The 21958-nt window shown below is 35.9% G+C and overlaps 1 protein-coding gene across 34 annotated transcripts in view; it reads left to right on the forward strand.

The window, feature by feature from the left end:
- Positions 1–21958, forward strand: part of TSGA10 (testis specific 10) — a 92990-nt gene that overhangs the window by 54720 nt on the left and 16312 nt on the right. For 33 of the 34 annotated variants that reach the window (XR_015137392.1, XR_015137393.1, XR_015137394.1 and 30 more), the window contains 6 exons: positions 3015–3130; positions 5372–5526; positions 9207–9262; positions 10357–10525; positions 13210–13320; positions 15398–15583. Coding sequence is in view for 30 of the 34 variants with exons in the window: in XM_086328016.1 (XP_086184142.1) it covers positions 3015–3130; positions 5372–5526; positions 9207–9262; positions 10357–10525; positions 13210–13320; positions 15398–15583 (793 nt within the window). In the remaining 4 variants the exon portion in view is untranslated. The remainder of the gene's footprint in view (positions 1–3014; positions 3131–5371; positions 5527–9206; positions 9263–10356; positions 10526–13209; positions 13321–15397; positions 15584–21958) is intronic. The other variant, XR_015137395.1, reaches the window with a different exon arrangement.

Here is a 21958-nt window from a genome sequence, read left to right on the forward strand (position 1 = left end):
TTTCTCTTATAGTTTATTGCAGAATATTGAGTATAGTTCCCTGTGCTATACATTAGGTCCTTATTGGTTACCAGTTTTATATATAGTGGTGTGTATATTTAATCCTAGCCTCCTAATGTACCTTATCCCACCCATCTTTCCCCTTTGGTAATCCTAAGTTTATTTTCTATGTCTGTGAGTCTCTTTCTGTTTTGTTAAATAAGTCCATTTGTGTCTTTTTTAGATTCCACATATAAGCGATATCAGATGATATTTTTCTTTCTCTGGCTTTCTTTACTTAGTATGATAATCTCTAGGTCCATAGTATTGCTGCAAATGGCATTATTTTATTCTTTTTTATGGCTGAGTAATATTCCATTGTATATATATACACCACATCTTTATCTATTGCTAGACATTTAGGTTGCTTCCATGTCCTATTGTAAATAGTGTTGTAAATAGTGTAATAGTGTAATTTACAAGCTATTGTAAATAGTGTTGCAGTGAACATTGGGATGCAAGTGTCTTTTCAAAGTATGATTTTCTCATGATATATGCCTAGGAGTGGGATTGCTGGATCATAGAGTAGCTCAGTAGCCCTATTTTTAGCTTTTTTAGGAACCTCCATACTGTCTTCCATAGAGGATGTGTACCAATTTATATCCCACCAACAATGGAGAAGGCAATGGCACCCCACTCCAGTACTCTTGCCTGGAAAATCCCATGGACGGAGGAGCCTGGTGGGCTGAAGTCCATGGGGTCGCTGGGAGTCGGACACCACTGAGCGACTTCACTTTCACTTTTCACTAACATGCATTGGAGAAGGAAATGGCAACCCACTCCAGTGTTCTTGCCTGGAGAATCCCAGGAATGGAGGAGCCTGGTAGGCTGCGGTCTATGGGGTAGCACAGAGTCGGACACGACTGAGCGACTGAACTGAACTGAACTGAAAGCTGGTTTTCATGTTTTTTATTGATATTTCTTTAGTGTAAGAGTTCATGTGTTATATTAGCCATAGTTTCTTTGAATATTGTGTTTGTTCTTTCCTGGCATCCCTATTAGGTGAATATTGGACCTTCTCATTCTGTTGTTTATGTCTCCTAAACTTTCCTTTGTATTTGTTCTGTCTTTTATCTGTGCTCTATTATAGATAATTTCCCCTGATCTGCCTTTTTTTTCTAGCTTACTAATTGTCTCTTTAGCTGTATCTATTTTGTTCTTAACCTTGTCATTTGATGTCCTTTTAAAATTTTTATTTCAATGCCTTTAGTTTAATTTCCGGAAGTTCTCTTTGGTTCTTTTTAAAATCTGCTGGTTCTTTTTATTATGAATTTCTATTATACTTTTTATGTATTAATATTTTAAATTATTTTTAAAATTTCTGTTTAATAAGGCTATAATCTGAAGTTCTTTGAAATCTAATTTAGTTTGTGTGTCTTTTGACTCCCACTAAGTTTGGCTTGTTTCTTAGTATGTTTTTAAGATTGAATTGTGAGCTCATTTTTTAAAAACTTATTTTTAATTGAAAGATAATTACAATATTGTGTTGGTTTGTGAGCTTATTTTCTTTTTTTTATTTTTTATTTATTTATTTTTTTTAAATTTTATTTTATTTTTAAACTTTACATAATTGTATTAGTTTTGCCAAATATCAAAATGAATCCGCCACAGGTATACATGTGTTCCCCATCCTGAACCCTCCTCCCTCCTCCCTCCCCATACCATCCCTCTGGGTCGTCCCAGTGCACTAGCCCCAAGCATCCAGTATCGTGCATCGAACCTGGACTGGCAACTCGTTTCTTACATGATATTTTACATGTTTCAATGCCATTCTCCCAAATCTTACCACCCTCTCCCTCCACCACAGAGTCCATAAGACTGTTCTATACATCAGTGTCTCTTTTCAGCTGACCCTTTTCTGGGGTTTAGTTTGTGCCTGAGTTGAAGTCATGTCCCTCCAGAAAACTTCTGTGTGTATTTCCACCAAGTTTTCTAGATTATATTACCATCCTAGAACCAGATTTTATTTTGATTTCTTATTTTGAGATTGAGATTTCCCAACGAAGATGTTTAATTATTTTTGTTACCCTGCTTTAGCAGTGTTTGTCAAGCTGATTTCCTCTAGTCTGGCCTCTCCACTAATACTGTCACTCTTATGTGGGGGATCTTTTTTCTAAAACTTGTGTTGCAGACATTTCTGTGGCCTCATCTTCTGTTTCTGAGTTAAAAGACAAGACTCTAGGTTACTGAGACAGGTAAACCCCAACCATATCTAATACAACATCAGTTTATAGACTTATTACTCTGATTTGGCACCAAGGGACTTCTCTTACAGATTGTTCTGAGTTTTGCTATACATTTTAAAGGATGCTTCTTACATCTTGTTTAGTATGTGTGTTTTGTAGTGAGAGGACTTTCATAGCTTCCATATTTCCAGAAATTATAGTCTGTCTACTTATTTGTTTATTAACTATGAATTGCATGAGAACAGGGTCCCTGCCCATCTAGTTCACCATAGTACCTGCTACATACTTAGTCAGTGTTTGTGGACTCAGTGAAATACTGTTCATTATAGATTTATTTATACTAATGAAAACCTGAAATGAACCCAAATGTCTAATATTAGGGGAGTACTCAAGTAAATGGTTATATTTACTTGAAAACAAATGGCTATTGCTCATATAAAGTTTTTCAGCAGAAAATGATAATTTGAAGGGCTAAATTATAAGACTGAAAAATGTTAAAGATTGAGTGTAGGTGAAAAACATCTGAACTCAAGTTTGAATTTAGATTTGAAAACTTTATGCAAAGCAAAAAAATACTAATGAATACTAAAGTTGTTTATGTTACAGTGGTAGATTGAGGATCCCCTTTTACCCTTTATATTCAAACCTCCTATAGTGTGTTTTTATAATGAAAATACTAAGAAGAAAAAATGTGCATTAGTTTCCTTAAAAGTTCTTAGATTTAAATACACTAAAAAGTTGATAAAACGTAAAATTTCAGAATTAGTTTTATTATTAAAATGTTTACAGACTTTTATATGAAAACACAGAGAAAGATCTTTCTGATACTCAGCGACACCTTGCTAAGAAAAAGTATGAGCTACAGCTTACTCAGGAGAAAATTATGTGCTTGGATGAAAAAATTGGTGAGTTTTTTCCTGATGTTCCTTTTTGTTTTTTAAGTCTGGAAAAAAAAGTTTTCTTCTCTTCAGTTATAACATAGAGAAACTTAGAAATAGACCCTTAAGTTAAAAGTTTTTAGTCAAAAAATCATGAGAAAATGTATTTTTCTTTGATAGTAAAATGTTTTACTTACACTTAGATCCGTAAATACTTAGTCATGGCTTCATATTTTTCATGAAGGAATAGCTAAACAAAGCAATAGTACTTTGTAAATTTATGATGATCAATTTTAAATTTGTAAGCTTTTATATTATGTCATGCCCATAGCTGTTATAATGAAATGTATTACATATATACTATTTTTGGTAGAAGGTATACATAGATTTGGATATATCTGTAGTTCATTTGAGTTTATAGAAAAAATTATTTTTATGAAGTCTCTTATTATTATTTCTTACCAGTGTTCTTTATGAAAATATGGTCATAACTTAGTCTTCTTATAACTTTAAATTAAAATTTTGGTCAGGACAATAAAAGTGCTCATTTTAAAACTGAATAAGATTTTTAAGGTTTGCTATTATGCAGATCAAAAATATCTGACATAAGCAATTAGGTCGGTGGGGTGCTTTTTACTGAGGTAGAAAGTATTAAAAGAAAATATAAAAGAATATTGAAGAACTCATTTTTGGATTTTAAGTTCAAGTAAAAATGTAGGCTAAGTAGGTAAATAGATAAGTTAGTATCTCAGAAGAGAAATCATAGCTAAAGATATACATTTAGGACACATCAGCATGTAAATGATACTTTAAAACCGTGAAATCACCTAGGGAAAATGTAGAGAATGAGAAGAGGATCCAGGACTGAGTAAGAAGAAGCCAAAGAAGTAGGAAGAAAACCCAGAAGTGAGTGTCATTTGGGGAGGCAAGAGAGCAATGTGTTTTAGAAAGGAGGATATGATCAATTGTCAGATACTTTCGAGAAGCAAAATAAGATGAGAATGAAAAAATATTGATTGGATTGACGCATTGGAGGTTTTGGAAACATGGGTCCCCCAAAACTTTGTGTGTTAGATGTGAAAGATGGAGTAGTCTGAGGATTGATTGGGAAATGAGATGGTGGAGACAGGAGAGAACAGAAGTCAAACAGAAGTTTGGCTCTTAAGAGTAGCAGAAAAATGGGGTGGTAGCATAAATGGGATGTGGGGTTAACTTTTTTTTAAGCTAGGAGGTTCTAGAACTGGCTTAGAGTTTGTTTTCTGCCAATGAGAATAAACTCAGGTATCAGAACACCCCGAACAAGCGGTTTGCCGGGAAAAGAAACAGGGTTCATCCCGTTTGCATACATCACCCTCTGTGGTGTGAAATTCCACTCTTAGTGCTGCACTGGGTGGCCCTGGCAGTCACTTACCTAAAGGTCTAGTCACACTGACTTTCTTAGGGTAGAGATGGTCTAGACCAGTGCTCCTCAAACTTCAGGAGAGCTAAGCTCACTGGAGCCAGGCTCCTCGGAGCAGGATATGCCAGGGCTTTCGTATCTTTCCCAGGGTGTTTGTTGAAACATAAATTGCTCTGCCCACTCAGAATTTCTAATTCAGTAGGTCTAGCATGGGACCTAAGGATTTGTATTTCTCATAAGTTCCCAGGTGATGCTGATGGTTCTGGTTGACAAACCACCATTTGAAAACCACTTTTCTATACCAATTATAGAGGACTTCAACACTGACGCTGGCATTCCAGCATACTTACAAAGCAAATCAGACTTCTGGGATGATTTTTTTCTAGGAATGTTTATAACAGTGCTGTAGAAAAAATCAGAATAGTAGAAGATATTTGACTCCAATGATGACTTAACTGAATATATTTTTAAGATCTGGTAGTTACCAATTTATATGCAACACTGATTCGAAGCTTAAAGGAAGGTAAAATTAGGAGAGAAAAAGAATCAACATTCCATGTACTTCCTCCACGCACCTTCCCCTCTCCTACCACACATTCTACTTTGAGAACTTGTTATATAGAACTTTCCTTTGTTGTTCTAATTCAAATGTGTTAATTGTGCTTTTTCATTTACAAGTCATTTAGAATGATTAATCTTCATTTTTAATCACTAACAACAAAAGCCATTTTAAAAGTTGAGATAGAGTATTTTATCTTTAGTCATTGAATATAATATAGGAGAATTTACTTTGAAAAGTACTTCACTCTGCTTGAACTGGAAAAAAATTTATCTTGTTTAAAACAATGCCTTTATGATTACACATTTAGATAATTTTACAAGACAAAGTATTGCCCAGAGAGAAGAAATCAGCATTCTTGGTGCAACCCTCAATGATTTGGCTAAAGAAAAGGAATGCCTGCAAGCATGTTTGGATAAAAAATCTGAGAATATTGCGTCCCTTGGAGAGAGTTTGGCAATGAAAGTATGTTCTGAAAACTGTGATTTAAAAGAAATGTTTGAACTTGAATCTGAATAAAATAATAGGATTTTCCCAATTTTTTTTTCCTTAGAGAGGTGAAACTTTAAAATCTGATTTTGAAATATTTCAAGATAGTCTTAGGAAATATGTGTTCAAATTCACTAGCTAATATTTTTAAATAAATTTTTCTCTCATCAATTTCTGATCAACTTTTACTAACAATAGCTAATTCAAACATCTCAAAATGTAAAGCATAATTTTTAAAAAGCAGTGAGACTGATTTATTTTTAAAAGCACACCAGAACTTAAATTTTCAAGTGGCCACCTTGGGAGGCAATATATTTCATTAAATATAATGAAGTTTATATTCAAAATTAGGAGCGTGTTTTTCCATCATCTTCAGCCTTTGAGAGTGGATCATATGGAACTGGTGAAAAAGTTGGGTGATAAATTTCATCCAACAGTTTTGTTGTTCAAACAATGACAAATGAAGGTGTTTTGAAATAGTGACCCCCTTTCTAGCTCATAAACTGATTCTGAAGGCAATTCCTAAGCTGTTTTCTACAAATGTCTTAAGCAAAGGCAGTATCACTGGCTTAGGGTCTTTCCCCTCTCTAAGGGCAATAACTAACTTTGAGGGTCTTTCCCTCTAAGGGAACTAATCCATTCACTCGTCCACCCATCCATCCATTCAACAAACATTCATGGACATGTACCAGGTATAGAAACTGGGGCTGAGTGGGCATACCTTCCAAAGGCCTACGGTATAATTCAAAGCAAGATAAAGAAAGATGCTGTTATGATGGAATTTGCCAAGCACCATAATGGCACACGCACGATGTATGAGTGAAGTTCGGCAGAAACCTCTCGTTCAGGCCAGGGCTTGGATTAGGGGAGGAAGAAGATCTAGGAAGCCTTCCACACAGTGATGGTGCTTATACTGCCCTGAAAGATGACTAGAAATTAGCCAGGAAAAGACTTAGAGAAAGGAGTGATCCAGACAGGTGGAGCACTGTTTAGAGAAAAGGTGATCCAAGCAAGTAGAGCAACTTATACGGAAGCCCAGTGGCTTTCATCAGAGAATTTGGTGAGATTTCTTGATACTTTAGTATGTCCAGAGAATAGAGTGCAAGGAGGGGAGTACAGGGGCATGAAGGGGGGTAAAAGATAAGATGGGATAGATAAGCAACAAATCAAAAATACCTGAGATGTTGAGTTTTGATACCATCATCATGGATGTAGAGAATCATTGAAATCATATAAATGAAATGTTACAATTAGATCTTTAAAGCATTATCCTGTCACTTGTTAATCCATGTAAAAAGTGGGCTGTAGGGAAATGAGAGTAGTGATAGTAGTTAGGAGTAAAGTGATAAGAGCTGTACTAGGAAGTGACAGTGTCTGTGAGAGACAGATAGCTCTGTTTAGGAAGCAAGACTGCCAGGATGTGCTTTCTGCTTAGGAGGCAAATGACCAGTTCCTTAAACACAGGACGCAGAGCAAGCTTAGTGAGGAAGGTTATCAGCACGCCTTTGTGACATGAGTTGAATCTTGGATTTTAAGGTGTGCACAGAAAATTGAAGTTAACAGATTTGGGTATCATGAGCATAATTGAAGTTGTCAAAGTACACGAGGTAGTAAATTTTGGCTTAACTGGAAAAGTCTGATTGACTAATTTCATGTCTTCTACTCTGCTAACTGTACCAATATTATCTTCTCCTTCACAAAGAATATTGAGTTGCAAGTCCATTTCAAAATTGAGTATTATATAGGATTATGAATATAAACACATCCATCCTATGAAGGGAAAACAGTGTTACACATTCAAAAGAGGAAATGTTCTATACAATGATATTTCAGAGCTGAATTTTTAATACCTTTCAGTGAAAAATAGTAGTTTTATTAGTTTAATCTGGAGATTACATTGGAAAGGTAATTACTATGGAAAAGTCTATATTATAGTGAATAAAGTGAATTTTGTCTGGTAATCATAGTTTTTTAAAAGTTGTTCTACTACTTGATACCAATTAAAGTTAGAAAATTCAATAGCAAGTTTGCAGATTTTTGAATCATAAAAGTCAGAATTATTTGTATAAAATTTTAGTTTGTTTCTTTTTTCTGAGTAGATTATGACCACCCTGTCCAGGTTGAATTTTTAACAATTAACTTGATCTGTGTCTCTGATTGGACAAATATATTGAGATTGTACAAGGATTATCAAGTTGATAATGATATAAATTTTAAGAAATGATGCTATTAGGGTCACATTAAGAGAAAAATAGTCTAGGAGGATATGTTATTGGATTCTATACAATAATTTTGTTTGCCCTGAATACTTTTGCAGTATTTTTAGAGAATCAAGGAATTTCTGTTGATAAAAGAGAGATCTTTTTAGGCTTATAAGCCATGTTTAAATATTAACCAAGCAATAGTTGTCAGAAATACTAGAAATTCAGTTATCTTTTCAGAATTTATTTAGAAGTGTGTTAAGTTGCATTTCGAAAGCATTTGTAAATATTCTGTAGTAAGCAGTATTTTCTCTTTGAGTTTTTCCTCCATTGACTGTGATTCTTTAAGGGGTTTAACAGTTTTGCTAATGGATATTTTAACCATACTTCAGTATCCATTATGGCCAGATATGGAATCTGTGCCATTCTGTCAGAAAACAGAATGGGAAACCAGAGTTAAAAATACCCTAGAGAGGAACACATGAGTAAAGGAGAATCACACACACACACACACACACACACACACACACAGAGTTGTCTCTGATGATAGGAGCAGCACTGTTTGGGAAATACAGGTTTAATTTTCGTCTTGTTAACTTGGTTACTAGGATTTGAAAATTTAAAAGGCAAAGTGAAATCTGGTTATTTAGTGGAAGAATAATTTTTCTACTTTTTAAGGACTTATGTTAGTGCTAAGTATCTATGTGTAGTATCCATTACTATTTCAGGATCAGCTAGTTTTTAAAGGAGGACATCTGGAAATGGTATTGATGGGATTAAGATATTCCCCCTCATCTCAGTCTTGATTGATTCCACTAATTCTACTCCCTCTCCACACCCTTAAAAAAGAAAAATAGAAATAATTTATTTCTTATACTTTTGTTGTAGGCCTGCTTACTAGCTTACACCTAAAATTAATAGTATACTTCTATAAGTAATCCCACTGTAACAGCTTTTTCAAGGTGATGTTGATGACTGATATATATGGTGTACTTTGTCAAGGTCATTATTCTTAATAACTAAATTTAGTTTTACATGATTGACTTTCCTGGGTTTTATAACATGAAGAAGTAAGGAAGGAAATCAGTCCTATTTCCAGTAGAGAACCCAGTGCCAAATAATTGGGTTTCCTCCTAAAACAGGGTGCTTAAGGGGTTCTTATGTTGCTGGGTCACTGCACAAAATATCTTTTAATGGCATTTGATGTGATGATCTCATATCAATATACCTAAGTATAGTCTTTGTTTTGAGGAGCAAAATCAATTGTTTTTATACAGTACAGATACTCACATTAATATATTAAGCATTAGTTTTAAAGCGTAGCAAAGAATAAAACACAAGTGTTTAAAAACAACTGTAAATCAAAAAGGTGGGAAATTCTTCTAATATATTCACTTTTAACAGAAATAACAGTTTAAGATAATTTTGTATTTAATACTTATATTATTTTTCAAGGAAAAGACCATTTCAGGCATGAAGAATATCATTGCTGAGATGGAACAGGCATCAAGGTAAATCACTTACTCAAGAAAGATTTGATCACTTTTTGGGGGGCAAAGTACTATGTTAGGTACAAAGATAGAAACAAGGGGCTTAGTGCTATGTATAAGATGCTAGCTCTCTAATATTGAAAGGAGGCCTGAGTCTGTTTGAGAAAGTAAAGGGAAGATATGGTGTTTGCCAAAGATAGGAAAGAGAAGAGCATTCAAGATAGAAACAATAGCAAAGAGCCACAGAAAACCACAAGTGGGGTTCAAAAGTCTCTGGAATGACAAGTAGGTGAATATGTTGGAACCCAAAGCATAAGGGGAGAAATGAAGGAGGGGCTAGGCAGGCAGGCAGAGGCCTATGATACAGACAGATGAGCCTGTGGGCAGTGAGAAATCACTAAAGGCTGGTGAGATTTTTTTTGTCAGAGAGATTACACAGGCAGAATAGGTGATAAGGAACTGGGCTTGGGAGGTTGAGGGACAAGGGTGTGGTGTTTGTGAGGGAAAGAATCTAGGAAAATGCCAAATGCTAGTGATGAATACTAAACATAATGAACCTACATGGAAAAAGATTTTTCTTTGAAGTTTCCAAGACCTTCTTGTAGGTATGTCTAGTAAGCAGTCAAATATAAGAGTTGAGAGTGTAAGGAAGAGGCTGAGGCAGGGGTGATCATTTCAGAGTTGTCTGAGTGTAGGTAGGGTTGGGAGTCTCAGACATGAATAGGAACTGTCAGAGAGAAAGAAGGGCTGGCATGAGAAGAATCAGGAGGCTAAGGGTTAAGCCCTGAGAACCACTCATTTTCACAAGGGCAGAGGAAGAGGAGCATCTAGCATCTAGAGGTAGGGCGATGACTTTCTTATACTTGAGCATCAGAAGTTGTGAATCTGTAACAAATCGTTGACTACTGTGTATATTTATTTGGCATCTTTTTCATAGTGTAGTGTTGGCAACACACAGAAGCTTCAATGCACTATTTTTACAGTATTTATTCCTGGAAATTTAAATATGTTTAAAACTCTTTAAATGTTTTCATGCTGTCTCTTCTGTCTCATGAAAATTTGATTCTGTTTCGGTAAAATGTCTCTTCTCATGTACTGCCTGATTTATGGAATAGACAGTCTACTGAGGCCCTCATTATGTGCGAACAAGACATTTCCAGAATGCGCCGGCAGTTGGATGAGACAAATGATGAGCTGGCTCAAATAGCCAGGGAGAGGGACATCTTGGCTCATGAGAATGACAATCTCCAAGAACAGTTTGCTAAAGCTAAACAAGAAAACCAGGTATACTTGTTCCTAGAATCTTCTTCTCTGAGAAGGATATGTTTCTTCTGAGCCACAGCCCTCGTTTTCATTTCATAGAAAAGCTCGGGCTTTGGAACCAGCCATTTAAAAAATCTTTATTACACAGAATATGCCATGTGGTTTCTAAATGAAATTTTCAAACATGCGGTTAAATATTAGAGAAAAGAGAACAGGGTTGTAACATTTGTATTAATTCTTAGGAAGTACTTCCTTAGTGAATGATAAATATTGGAAAAACTAGCTCTTAGGAAGTACTTCCTTAGTGAATGATAAATATTGGAAAAACTAGCAAATGAAGATAACCTTCAGAAATGGTTAAGAAAAGAGTAGGTTTATGTGATGGACTATTACTCTTAATATGAGTATATTGACCATGCCATGTTATTTGGTTCTCTTTAGAACTGTGATTCTTTTTAGGAAAATTTCTCTTATAATTAGTTCCTCTCTAAGCCAGTACAGTTCAGTTTTATCAACAGCTCTCCTTACCAGTATCGCTTTTAATTTTATCATTAGAAAATTTTCCTTGAAAACTTTCTTCCCCCATTGAAATTCTTCAATACAAATGATTTCCTTCACTTTGCTGTCACTCTCAATGTGTTTAGTTTGCATCATAAAAGTCTGTATTTTTAAACTGTTAAATAATTTAATTTACATAATCAGATATAAAGATGCCAAGCTTTGTTAATTATTAAAAAGTTGTTTGAGGTGTTAAAGTAGTTTGTTCAAAAGTTAATGAACACTGGGATCCTGGAACAGAAAAAGGACATTCCATAAAAATGGAAGGAATAGGAATAAAATATGGACTTCAGTTAATAGTTATGAACATTGGTTCATGAACTGTGACATGTAGTATACTAATATAAGATGTTAATAATAGGGAAAACTGAGTATAGCCTATATGGGCGCTCTCTATACTATTTTAATAACTTTTCTGTAAGTCTAAAACTTTTAAAATAAAGTTTAATTTTTAAAAGTTAATAGCAATAAAAACAAGAGATGTGAATTTATAGATTCTACTTTTGTGTGCTCTATTTACAGCTAAAGCAAACAGGCTAAAGCTAACTGTAACTAATATTTATGAAAATTAGATGAAAAGCTTTCATCTTTACCATGAAGTTATATGCTGTTAACATTTTTTTACTGATTTTCAATATAGTTTAAAATTTTTATACTGTCTTTTACATGAACTTTTTAATGTAGCTGAGATAAAACCACATACCACTTTACATCATGCTTTGTTCTACATGAGAAGACAACAGAGTGAAGTATTTAAGACTCACATGAGTGCAAGTCCCCTCTCCTGGCTGTGTGATCATATCAACTGTAAAAATGGAGAGTAGATGAGAATATGCCTAGCAAGAACTTAGAGCATCTAGCATTCAGTTCAGTTCAGTTCAGTCGCTCAGTCATGTCCGACTCTTTGCAACCCCATGAATCGCAGCACGCCAGGCCTCCCTGTCCATCACCAACTCCTGGAGATCACTCAGACTCACGTCCATTGAGTTGGTGATGCCATCCAGCCATCTCATCCTCTGTCATCCCCTTTTCCTCCTGCCCCCAATCCCTCCCAGCATCAGAGTCTTTTCCAATGAGTCAACTCTTCGTATGAGGTGGCCAAAGTACTGGAGTTTCAGCTTTAGCATCATTCCTTCCAAAGAGCATCTAACATTATCACTTGATAAATATTTTTTAACTGTTATTAGCTTACTATAACACCATAGTTGTTTGTTATACCTTAATAAACATGTTTTATAATCAGAAGAAAATTATTACCATAACAATATACAAATGTTCAAGAGTGAATTTTTCCTATGTTTGGGTCATAGGGCGCAAATGTAGAAGATGGACCACTCTGTGGACTGCAGGTTATTAAAAAAAACCCATATCATAGAAGATTTGGAAAACAGAAACCTTAAAATAATTTCTTGCTCAATACCATGATTTTAAACAAATTGAGATGTTTTTAGTGTTAAATCCTGATTTTTTCAAATATGCATTAACATTTTTCTCTGTTATTAAAAAATTTTCCAAACATTTTTCATGGATGCATAATATTCTATGTGGTTTTACCACTAGGTGGATACTGTTATTTATTGCATCATTCACCTAATGAATGAATATTGTCACATAGCAAATAATTCCTCGGTAGACATTCTTTTTCATTAGATTTTATAGATTTGCTTTCAAATGGAATCAAATGCTTATGGTGTCATTTCAAAATTAAGAAACCTTCTGAGTGGACGTGAGTATAGTGAATACCCATGTATCCATCTCTTACCTTTAACAAAAAGCAACATATTTGTCTTTCTTGTTTTTATGAGCTTTTAAAAATGTCTCTTAATACATCACCAGGTAGAAGATCACAGATTTGCTTTCCTCAAATTTACATTTATTCCAACAGTACATAAAAATGTACATTCCTTGCCATATCTTTGATTGCTAGTAAATTTTAACTTTAAGTATTATCCATTTGTGGCTCCTTTTTTGTGAATTGTGTTTGGATTCTTTGTCCACTTGCTGTTTGGACTCCTGTGTTTTCTCATCTTTATATGAGATTTATGTATTAAGTATATTAATTTTAGTTATCATCTTGTAAATATTTATGGTGGTTTTGATGCAGAACAATTTTTAGTTTTTTTGTAAAATCTGTCTTTTTCTCATAGGCACTGTCTAAAAAATTGAATGATACTCATAATGAACTTAGTGACATTAAGCAGAAAGTTCAAGACACTAATCTGGAGGTTAATAAACTGAAGAATATATTAAAGTCTGAAGTACGTATATATTTATTTTCCCTTTGAAAATATTTATTTTCACGAGAGCTATTGATTGATTGCACTCATAGGAATGGCTGCATCAAGTGCATTTCTTTAGTGCACAGAATATTCTAATGTTGACAGTTTTGTGTTAACTGTATGTTTAGAAGGTCACCAATATCCAGAAAGGTAACTCAAGAATGCACCCCTTTTGTTTTGCCACTTAGCCATTTTAGATAAGTAGAACCCTCCTAACTGGATGGAGGACAAAGGGCCAGAGTCAACATGGGCTCACTTATATTTGGAAATGGTAATTGACAATTACAAACCTTTGACAAAGAGGCTTCACCTGATTGTGTAGCCAATCAGAATTGATCACTCTGTTGTGGGACCATCTATTTCTTAGGGCCAGAGGGCAATGACTCTCTTCTCCATTTCTCTGTTAGTAACCAGTTGACATAAAGCTGTAGGGCAGTTTTAAAAGATTGATATACAGTAAGTGCTACAGAAAGTTAAAGAGGGTAAAAATTGATGTGAGTAAAATCCAATTTATGTATACTGTACCATGTACCTCCCAAGTACATACTCTGTACACAACTGTTATTTTTAGTACAGTAATAGGAAACACACATCTGATTCCTATTGGCACATTGGGAATATCTGAATCTTAAAAGCCAATACAGTAGATTAGTATGTTAACTTGTTAATCAACAGACTTGGCACAGATCCTTCTTATTGGTCAAGGTACCATGAGACCACAAGGTGGCGATATTAACCGAATTTCAACCAATCTCATGATTAATCATATTTGTGAGAACTTAAATCTTGATTTGAAAGTCTTGTACAGTTAGAGGTGTTGTTTATTGTAATTTTGGCAGTAAATTTAGCCCAGTGTTTCTGAACTGTTTACTAACAAGTAGGAGAGAAAAAGATCTCAGTTCAGTTCAGTTCAGGTGCTCTGTCGTGTCCAACTCTTTGCGACCCTATGAATCGCAGCACGCCAGGCCTCCCTGTCCATCACCAACTCCCGGAGTTCACTCAGACTCATGTCTGTTGAGTTGGTGATGCCATCCAGCCATCTCATCCTCTGTCGTCCCCTTCTCCTCCTGCCCTCAATCCCTCCCAGCATCAGAGTCTTTTCCAGTGAGTCAACTCTTCGCATGAGGTAGCCAAAGTACTGGAGATCTAGAGTCTTTTTAATTAATTACCAGAATTATAAATAAGTTTTTAGAATGAGTTAGTCAAACCATACTATTAAAATAATTTTTTTTAAATATATTTTTTAAAAGTAGCTTCATGATTATTACTCAACATAGTATATTGTTTGTGGAGCTGATTGTTTTCTTTTAGAAATAAGCTCCTACTTTAGTCAGTCTATAGGGTCTAACAATGTGTTTCTCATTGTACGCCCAGTATATACTTGAATGTATATGTATGAATAGTGTTTATCAGCATAGTTTCATATTTTACTTCTGAGCAACTTCAGGCAAGTTGTTAGAACAGAGAGCAAAAGTGAATCATAGAACAACAGCCTATGATGGAGAAGATTAAGGCTTGGGTTATGAATGAAAAGCAGGAACCAGATAGGAAATACACCAAACCCAGAGAATTATCAGAAGCTGATGCTTAAGATATGCAAGCGGTCAGAAGCTCTGTAGTCACAATACCACCCAAGAGCAGCCAGAACACCAGAATACATAGATACAAAAGGTCAGGTCAAGGCAGAAACTCAGAAACCAGACTAGCAAGTAGTCAGCAAGCAGATATATAGGGAAAAGAGGCAGTAAGGAGTTTTGTTTAAACAAAAGCAAATGTAAAAACATATTCATTGAGGTCTGGAAGATAAGAGTAAAACCATAACCTTACTAGAGTGTGTGTGACTCAGGAACCGGGGCAGATCCTGGGCCCGTTCCCTTTTGTTAATTAGTGATTGACCAATTTCTAAACTGAGAGTGTAGACAGGATTCCTTGAGGTTATGCTGTAGATGGTCCTCTTGACAAGTAAATTCCTAGTGACTTGGCAAATAATGTTTAATTTGCATCATATGCTTAACATTTTACTCTTTTAAAGTAACACCTAAGATTTGCTTTTTAGGAATCTGAGAACAGGCAAATGATGGACCAACTCCGAAAAGCCAATGAAGATGCTGAAAATTGGGAAAATAAGGCCCGTCAAGCAGAGGCAGATAACAATACCCTCAAATTAGAACTAATCACTGCTGAGGCAGAGGGGAACAGGTTAAAAGAAAAAGTAGATGCCCTCAATAGAGAGGTCGAGCAGGTAAGTTTGGGAAAATATGCTTGTTGTACATCCTGCATCATATTTAAAAGAGTTTTGTTTGCCTTTCCATAAATTAAGTATATAACAAACACTTAGGTTGTCTAAGTAGACTTTGTAGTCTGTCTGTTAACTGTTCTCCACACTGGTTCTCTAATCTCTTACCTAACCTGCAACTATTAATAGAATAATCTTTAGCATTTTAAAAAATTAGAAAATATTTCAAGCATACAAAAACAGTGGCCTCCCCAAAAGTAATATAAAAGGGCCTATAAGCCCACATCCAAGGTTGAAGAACGCTAACATTTTGCCATATTTATAAAGAATATATTTATCATTTAAATAAAGTGTCTTTATTTAAAGAAACAAAACATTGCAGACCCAGCTCGCATCCTTTTCCTCCCCCGCTCTTGTGGTTGGTGTGTAGAACTTTCATGTCAGTTGTATAACTCTCTTGAATATATTTGTACTTTATCTACATACCGATCACCCACAAATGATGTATAATGTTTTGTGTACCTTGAGTTTTGGGGGGGTTGTTGTTTTTTAAAAAAATTTATTAGGGTATAGCTACTTAACAGTGTTATGTTACTTTCTACTGTACAGCAAAGTGAATCAGCTGTATGTATACATAGATCCCCTCTTTTCCAGATTTCCTTCCCATTCAGGTCACCACAGAGCATTGAGTAGAGTTCCCTGTGCTGTACAGGAGGTTCTCATTAGTCATCTATTTTATACATGGTATCAATAGTATATATGTGCCAATCCAAATCTCCCAGTTCATCCTATCTCCCCCTTTTCCCCCTTGGTACATATGTTTTTTTCTTTACATCTGTGTCTCTGTTTCTGCTTTGTAAATAAGATTGTCTATACCAATTTTTTTTTTCAGATTCCACATATGTATGTTAATATATATTTTTCTCTTTCTGACTTACTTTGCTCTATAATAGGCTCTAGGTTCATCCACCTCATTAGAACTAACTCAAATGTGTTCTTCTTTATAGCTGAGTAGTATTCCATTGTAATGTATGTACCACATCTTCTTTGTCCATCCCTCTGTCAGTGGACATTTAGGTTGCTTCCATGTCCTGGTTATTATAAATAGTGCTGCAGTAAACTCTGGGGTGCATGTATCTTTTGGAATTATGATTTTATCTGGATATATGCCCAGGAGTGGGATTGCTGGATCATATGGTAGCTCTATTTTTAGTTTTTAAAGGAACACCCAAACTGTTTTTCATAGTGGCTGTACCAATTTATTGAGACATTCCCACCAACTGTGTAGGAGGGCTCCTTTTTCTCCACACTCTCTACAACATTTATTGCTTATAGATTTTTTTGATGATGGCTATTCTGACAGGTCTGAGGTGATACCTCATTGTAGTTTTGATATGCATCTCCCTAATAATTAGTGATGTTGAACATCTTTTTCATGTGCTTTTAAGCCATCTATATGTCTTCTTTGGGAAAATGTCTATTTAGATCTTCCACCCATTTTTTGATTGGGTTAATTGGCTTTTTTTTTATATTGAGCTGCATGAACTTCTATATTTTGGAGATTAATCCTTTGTTGGTTGCTTCGTTTGCAAGTGTTTCCTCCCATTCTGAGGGTTGTCTTTTTGTTTTGTTCATGGTTTCCGTTGCTGTACAAAAGCTTTTAAGTTTATTTAGGTACTACTTGTTTACTTTTGTTTTTATTTTTACTATTCTAGGAGGTGGATTGAAAAAGATCTTGCTGTAATTTATGTCAAAGGGTGTTCTATGTTTTCCACCAAGAGTTTTATAGTATCTGGCCTTACATTTAGGTCTTTAATCCATCTTGAGTTTACTTTTGTCTATGGTGTTCTAATTTTATTATTTTACATGTAGCTGTCCAGTTTTAACTTCCTGTTTTAAATTTCACAGATTTCTTCTCTTATTTTTTTCTTTTCTTCTCCGTCCTTTCAGTCTGCTTCTTTTTCCAGTTTCCTAAGGTGGAAGCTTAGATTATTGACTTTAGATCTTTCTTCTTTTCTAATAAATGCAGTCACTGCTACAGATTTCCTTTAACTACTGCTTTCACTGCATGCCACTAATTTTGATAAGTTATATTTTACTTTAGTTAAAATATCAAAATATTTCTCTTGAAATTTCTTTTCTGAGCCATGTGTTACTTAGAAGTGTGTTGCTTAATTTCCACATATTTGGGGATTTTCCAGTTATCTTTCTGTTATTGATTTCCAGTTCAATTTCACTGCGGTTGGAGAGCATACTTAGTATGATTTATATTTTTAAAAATTTGTTAGGCTGGGACTTTCCTGGCAGTCCAGTGGTTGGGACTTCGCCTTCCAAAGTGCAGGGAGTGTGGACTCAGTCTCTGTTCCAGGAGCTCAGATCCCACATGGCTCAGAGCCAAAAAACTAAAGCATTAAAAAAAAGCATCAATATTCTCACAAGTTCAATAAAGACTTTCAAAACGGTCCACATCAAAGAAAATCTTTTTAAAAATTGTTAATGTATGTTTCGTAGCCCATATGTAAGTCTACTTAGAGAATATTCCACATGAGCTTTAGAAGAATGTGTATTCTGCTGTTGTTGCATGAAGTTCCTAGGCCTGTCAGACCCAGCGATTGGTGCTGCCAGCTCAGCCGCGTCCTTACTCGTTCTCTGCCTGCGAGGTGGGCCGCTTCCTGCTGGGGGCGTGCCGTGTCCCCAGCCGTAGCTGTGGGCTCTGGTGTCTCCCCTTGCCATGCTGGCTTTTCTTCCTTTATGTGTGTTGACATATTGTGTTGTTAGGTGCATACACGCTATGGGTTGTTATGTTTGGTGAATTAAGCTTTTTATCATTATTTATTGTCTCCTCTTTATCTCTGGTAAGTGCCCTTGCTCTGAATCAGCTTTGTTTGAAATTCGTCTAACTACTCCAGCCTTCCTTTGATTTGTGTTTGCATCTTTATATTAAAGTGAGTTTCTTGTAAATACATATAGTTGACTTTTGTTTTTTCCCCATTCTGACACTCTGTATATATAAGTCCATTCATATTTGCAATGATTATGGATATAGCTGGGTTAATAATTATCCTATTTGTGACTGTTTTCTATTCATTGCCCTTGTTTTATGTTTATTTTTTTCTTTCCCTCATTTATTGCTTTTCTGGTTTTAGTTAAGCATCTTTTATGATTATATTTTATCTCCTAAATTAACATATCAATATACTTCTTTTTTTAAAACTTTTTAAGTGGTTACCCTACAATTTTCAGTATACACTTATGACTACGTCTGCATTTTTAAATAGCACTATATGACTCCGCGAATAGTGCAGGTGTCTTTAACGTTGTATTTGAAATTCCTCTCTCCCATCCTTCATAACATTACTGTCCATCATTTTACTTATCCATGATCTATAACCACTGAATAAATTATTTCTATTGTGTTGAACCCACTGTTATCTAGTAAATTAGTTAAAAATAAGAAAAATAAAAGATCTTATTTTACCTTCATTCATTTTGTCTCTAATGTCCTTCATTTATTTGTGTAGATATGAGTTTCTTACGTATGTTATGTTACTTATTTGAAAATCTTTTTTCAACGTTTCTTCCAAGGAAAATCTACTAAAAACACAACCCAGGGATTGAACCTGGGTCTCCTGCATTGCAGGCAGGTTCTTTACCATCCAAGCCAAAAGGGAAGCCAATGACCACCATCAATTCAGTTCAGTTCATTCCCTCAGTCGTGTCTGACTCTTTGCGACCCCATGGACTGCAGCACATCAGGCCTCCCTGTCTATCACCAACTCCCAGAATTGACCCAAACTTATGACCATTGAGTTGGTGATGACATCCAACCATCTGATCCTCTGTTATCCCCTTCTCCTCCTGCCTTCAATCTTTTCCAACATCAGGATCTTTTCCAGTGAGTCAGGTCTTCGCATCAGGTGGCCAAAGTATTGGAGCTTCAGCTTCAACATCAGTCCTTCCAATGGATATTCCAGGTTTGATTTCCTTTAGGATAGACTGGTTGGATCTCCTTGCAGTCCAAGGGAATCTCAAGAGTCTTCTCCAACACCATAGATCAAAAGCATCAATTCTTCAGTGCTCAGCTATCTTTAAAGTCCAACTCTCCCATCCATACATGACTACTGGAAAAATTATAGCCTTGACTACATAGACCTTTGTTGGCAAAGTAATGTCTCTGCTTTTTAATATGCTGTCTAGGTTGGTCATAACTTTTCTTCCAAGGAGTAGGCATCTTTTAATTTCATGGCTGCAGTCACCATCTGCAGTGATTTTGGAGCCCCCCAAAATAAAGTCTGTCACTGTTTCCACTGTTTCCCTGTCTATTTGCCATGAAGTGATGGGACCAGATGCCATGATCTTCGTTTTCTGAATGTTGAGCTTTAAGCCAACTGTTTCACTCTCCACTTTCACTTTCATCAAGAGGTTCTTTAGTTCCTCTTCACTTTCTGCCATAAGGGTGGTGTCATCTGTGTATCTGAGGTTATTGATATTTCTCTCAGCAACCTTGATTCCAGCTTGTGCTTCATGCATCCCAGTGTTTCTCATGATGTACTCTGCATAGAAGTTAAACAAGCAGGGTGACAATATACAGCCTTGACGTACTCCTTTTCCTATTTGGAACCAGTCTGTTGTTCCATGTCCAGTTCTAACTGTTGCTTCCTGACATGTGTACAGATTTCTCAGGAGATAGGTCAGGTGGTCTGGTATTCCCATCTCTTTCAGAATTTTCCACAGTTTATTGTGATCCACACAGTCAAAGGCTTTTGCATAGTCAATAAAGCAGAAATAGATGTCTTTCTGGAACTTTCTGGCTTTTTTTATGATCCAGAGGATGTTGGCAATTTGATCTCTGGTTCCTCTGCCTTTTTCTAAAACCAGCTTGAACATCTGGAAGTTCACAGTTCACGTATTGCTGAAGCCTGGCTTGGAGAATTAGGGGCATTACTTTACTAGCATCTAGTCCTTGAATCTATTTGTTGCTTCCACTGTATAATTGTTAGGGATTTGATTTAGGTCATACCTGAATGGTCTAGTGGTTTTCCCTACTTTCTTCAATTTAAGTCTGAATTTGGCAGTAAGGAGCTCATGATCTGAGCCACAGTCAGCTCCCGGTCTTGTTTTTGCTGACTATATAGAGCTTCTCCATCTTTGGCTGCAAAGAATATAATCAATCTGATTTTGGTGTTGACCATCTGGTGATGTCTATGTGTAGAGTCTTCTCTTGTGTTGTTGGAAGAGGGTGTTTGCTATGACCAGTGTGTTCTCTTGGCAAAACACTATTAGCCTTTGTCCTGCTTCATTCTGTACTCCAAGGCCAAATTTGCCTGTTACTCCAGGTGTTTCTTGACTTCCTACTTTTGCATTCCAGTCTCCTATAATGAAAAGGACATATTTTTTGGGTGTTAGTTGTAGAAGGTTTTGTAGGTCTTCATAGAACCTCTCAACTTCAGCTTCTTCAGCATTACTGGTTGGGGCATAGGCTTGTATTACCATGATATTGAATGGTTTGCTTTGGAAATGAACAGAGATCATTCTGTCGTTTTTGAGATTGCATCCAAGTACTGCATTTCGGACTGTTTTGTTGACCATGATAGCTACACCATTTCTTCTAAGGGATTCTTGCCCACAGTAGTCGATATAATTGTCATCTGAGTTAAATTCACCCATCGCAGTCCAGTTTAGTTTGCTGATTCCTAAAATGTCAATGTTCACCCTTGCCATCTCCTGTTTGACCACTTCCAATTTGCCTTGATTCATGGACCTAACATTCCAGGTTCCTATGTATTAGTGCTCTTTACAGCATTGGACCTTGCTTCCATCACCAGTCATATCCACAACTGAGTGTTGTTTTTGCTTTGGCTCTGTCTCTTCATTCTCTCTGGAGTTATTTCTCCACTGATCTCCAGTAGCATATTGGGCACCTACCGACCTGGGAAGTTCATCTTTCAGTGTCCTATCTTTTTGCCTTTTCATACTGTTCATGGGGTTCTCAAGGCAAGAATACTGAAGTGGTTTGCCATTCCCTTCTCCAGTGGACCGCATTCTGTCAGACCTCTCCACCATGATGCATCTGTCTTGGGTGGCCCCACACGGCATGGCTCAAAGTTTCATTGAATTAGACAAGGCTGTGGTCCATGTGATTAGATTGGTTCATTTTCTGTGATTGTGGTTTTCAGTCTGTCTGCCCTCTGATGGAGAAGGATAAGAGGCTTATGGAAGCTTCCTGATGGGAGAGACTGACTGAGAGGGAAACTGGGTCTTGTTCTGATGGGTGGGGCCATGCTCAGTAAATCTTTAATCCAATATTCTGTTGAATGGGTGGAGCTGTGTTCCCTCCCTGCTGTTTACCTGGGGCCAAACTATGAGCAATGCAAAGAAATA

This window comes from Bos grunniens, chromosome 11 (genome assembly GCF_055505025.1).
Source record: "Bos grunniens cultivar Pamir isolate PY7600 chromosome 11, Bosgru_T2T1.0, whole genome shotgun sequence".
NCBI classification, from domain to species: domain Eukaryota; kingdom Metazoa; phylum Chordata; class Mammalia; order Artiodactyla; family Bovidae; genus Bos; species Bos grunniens.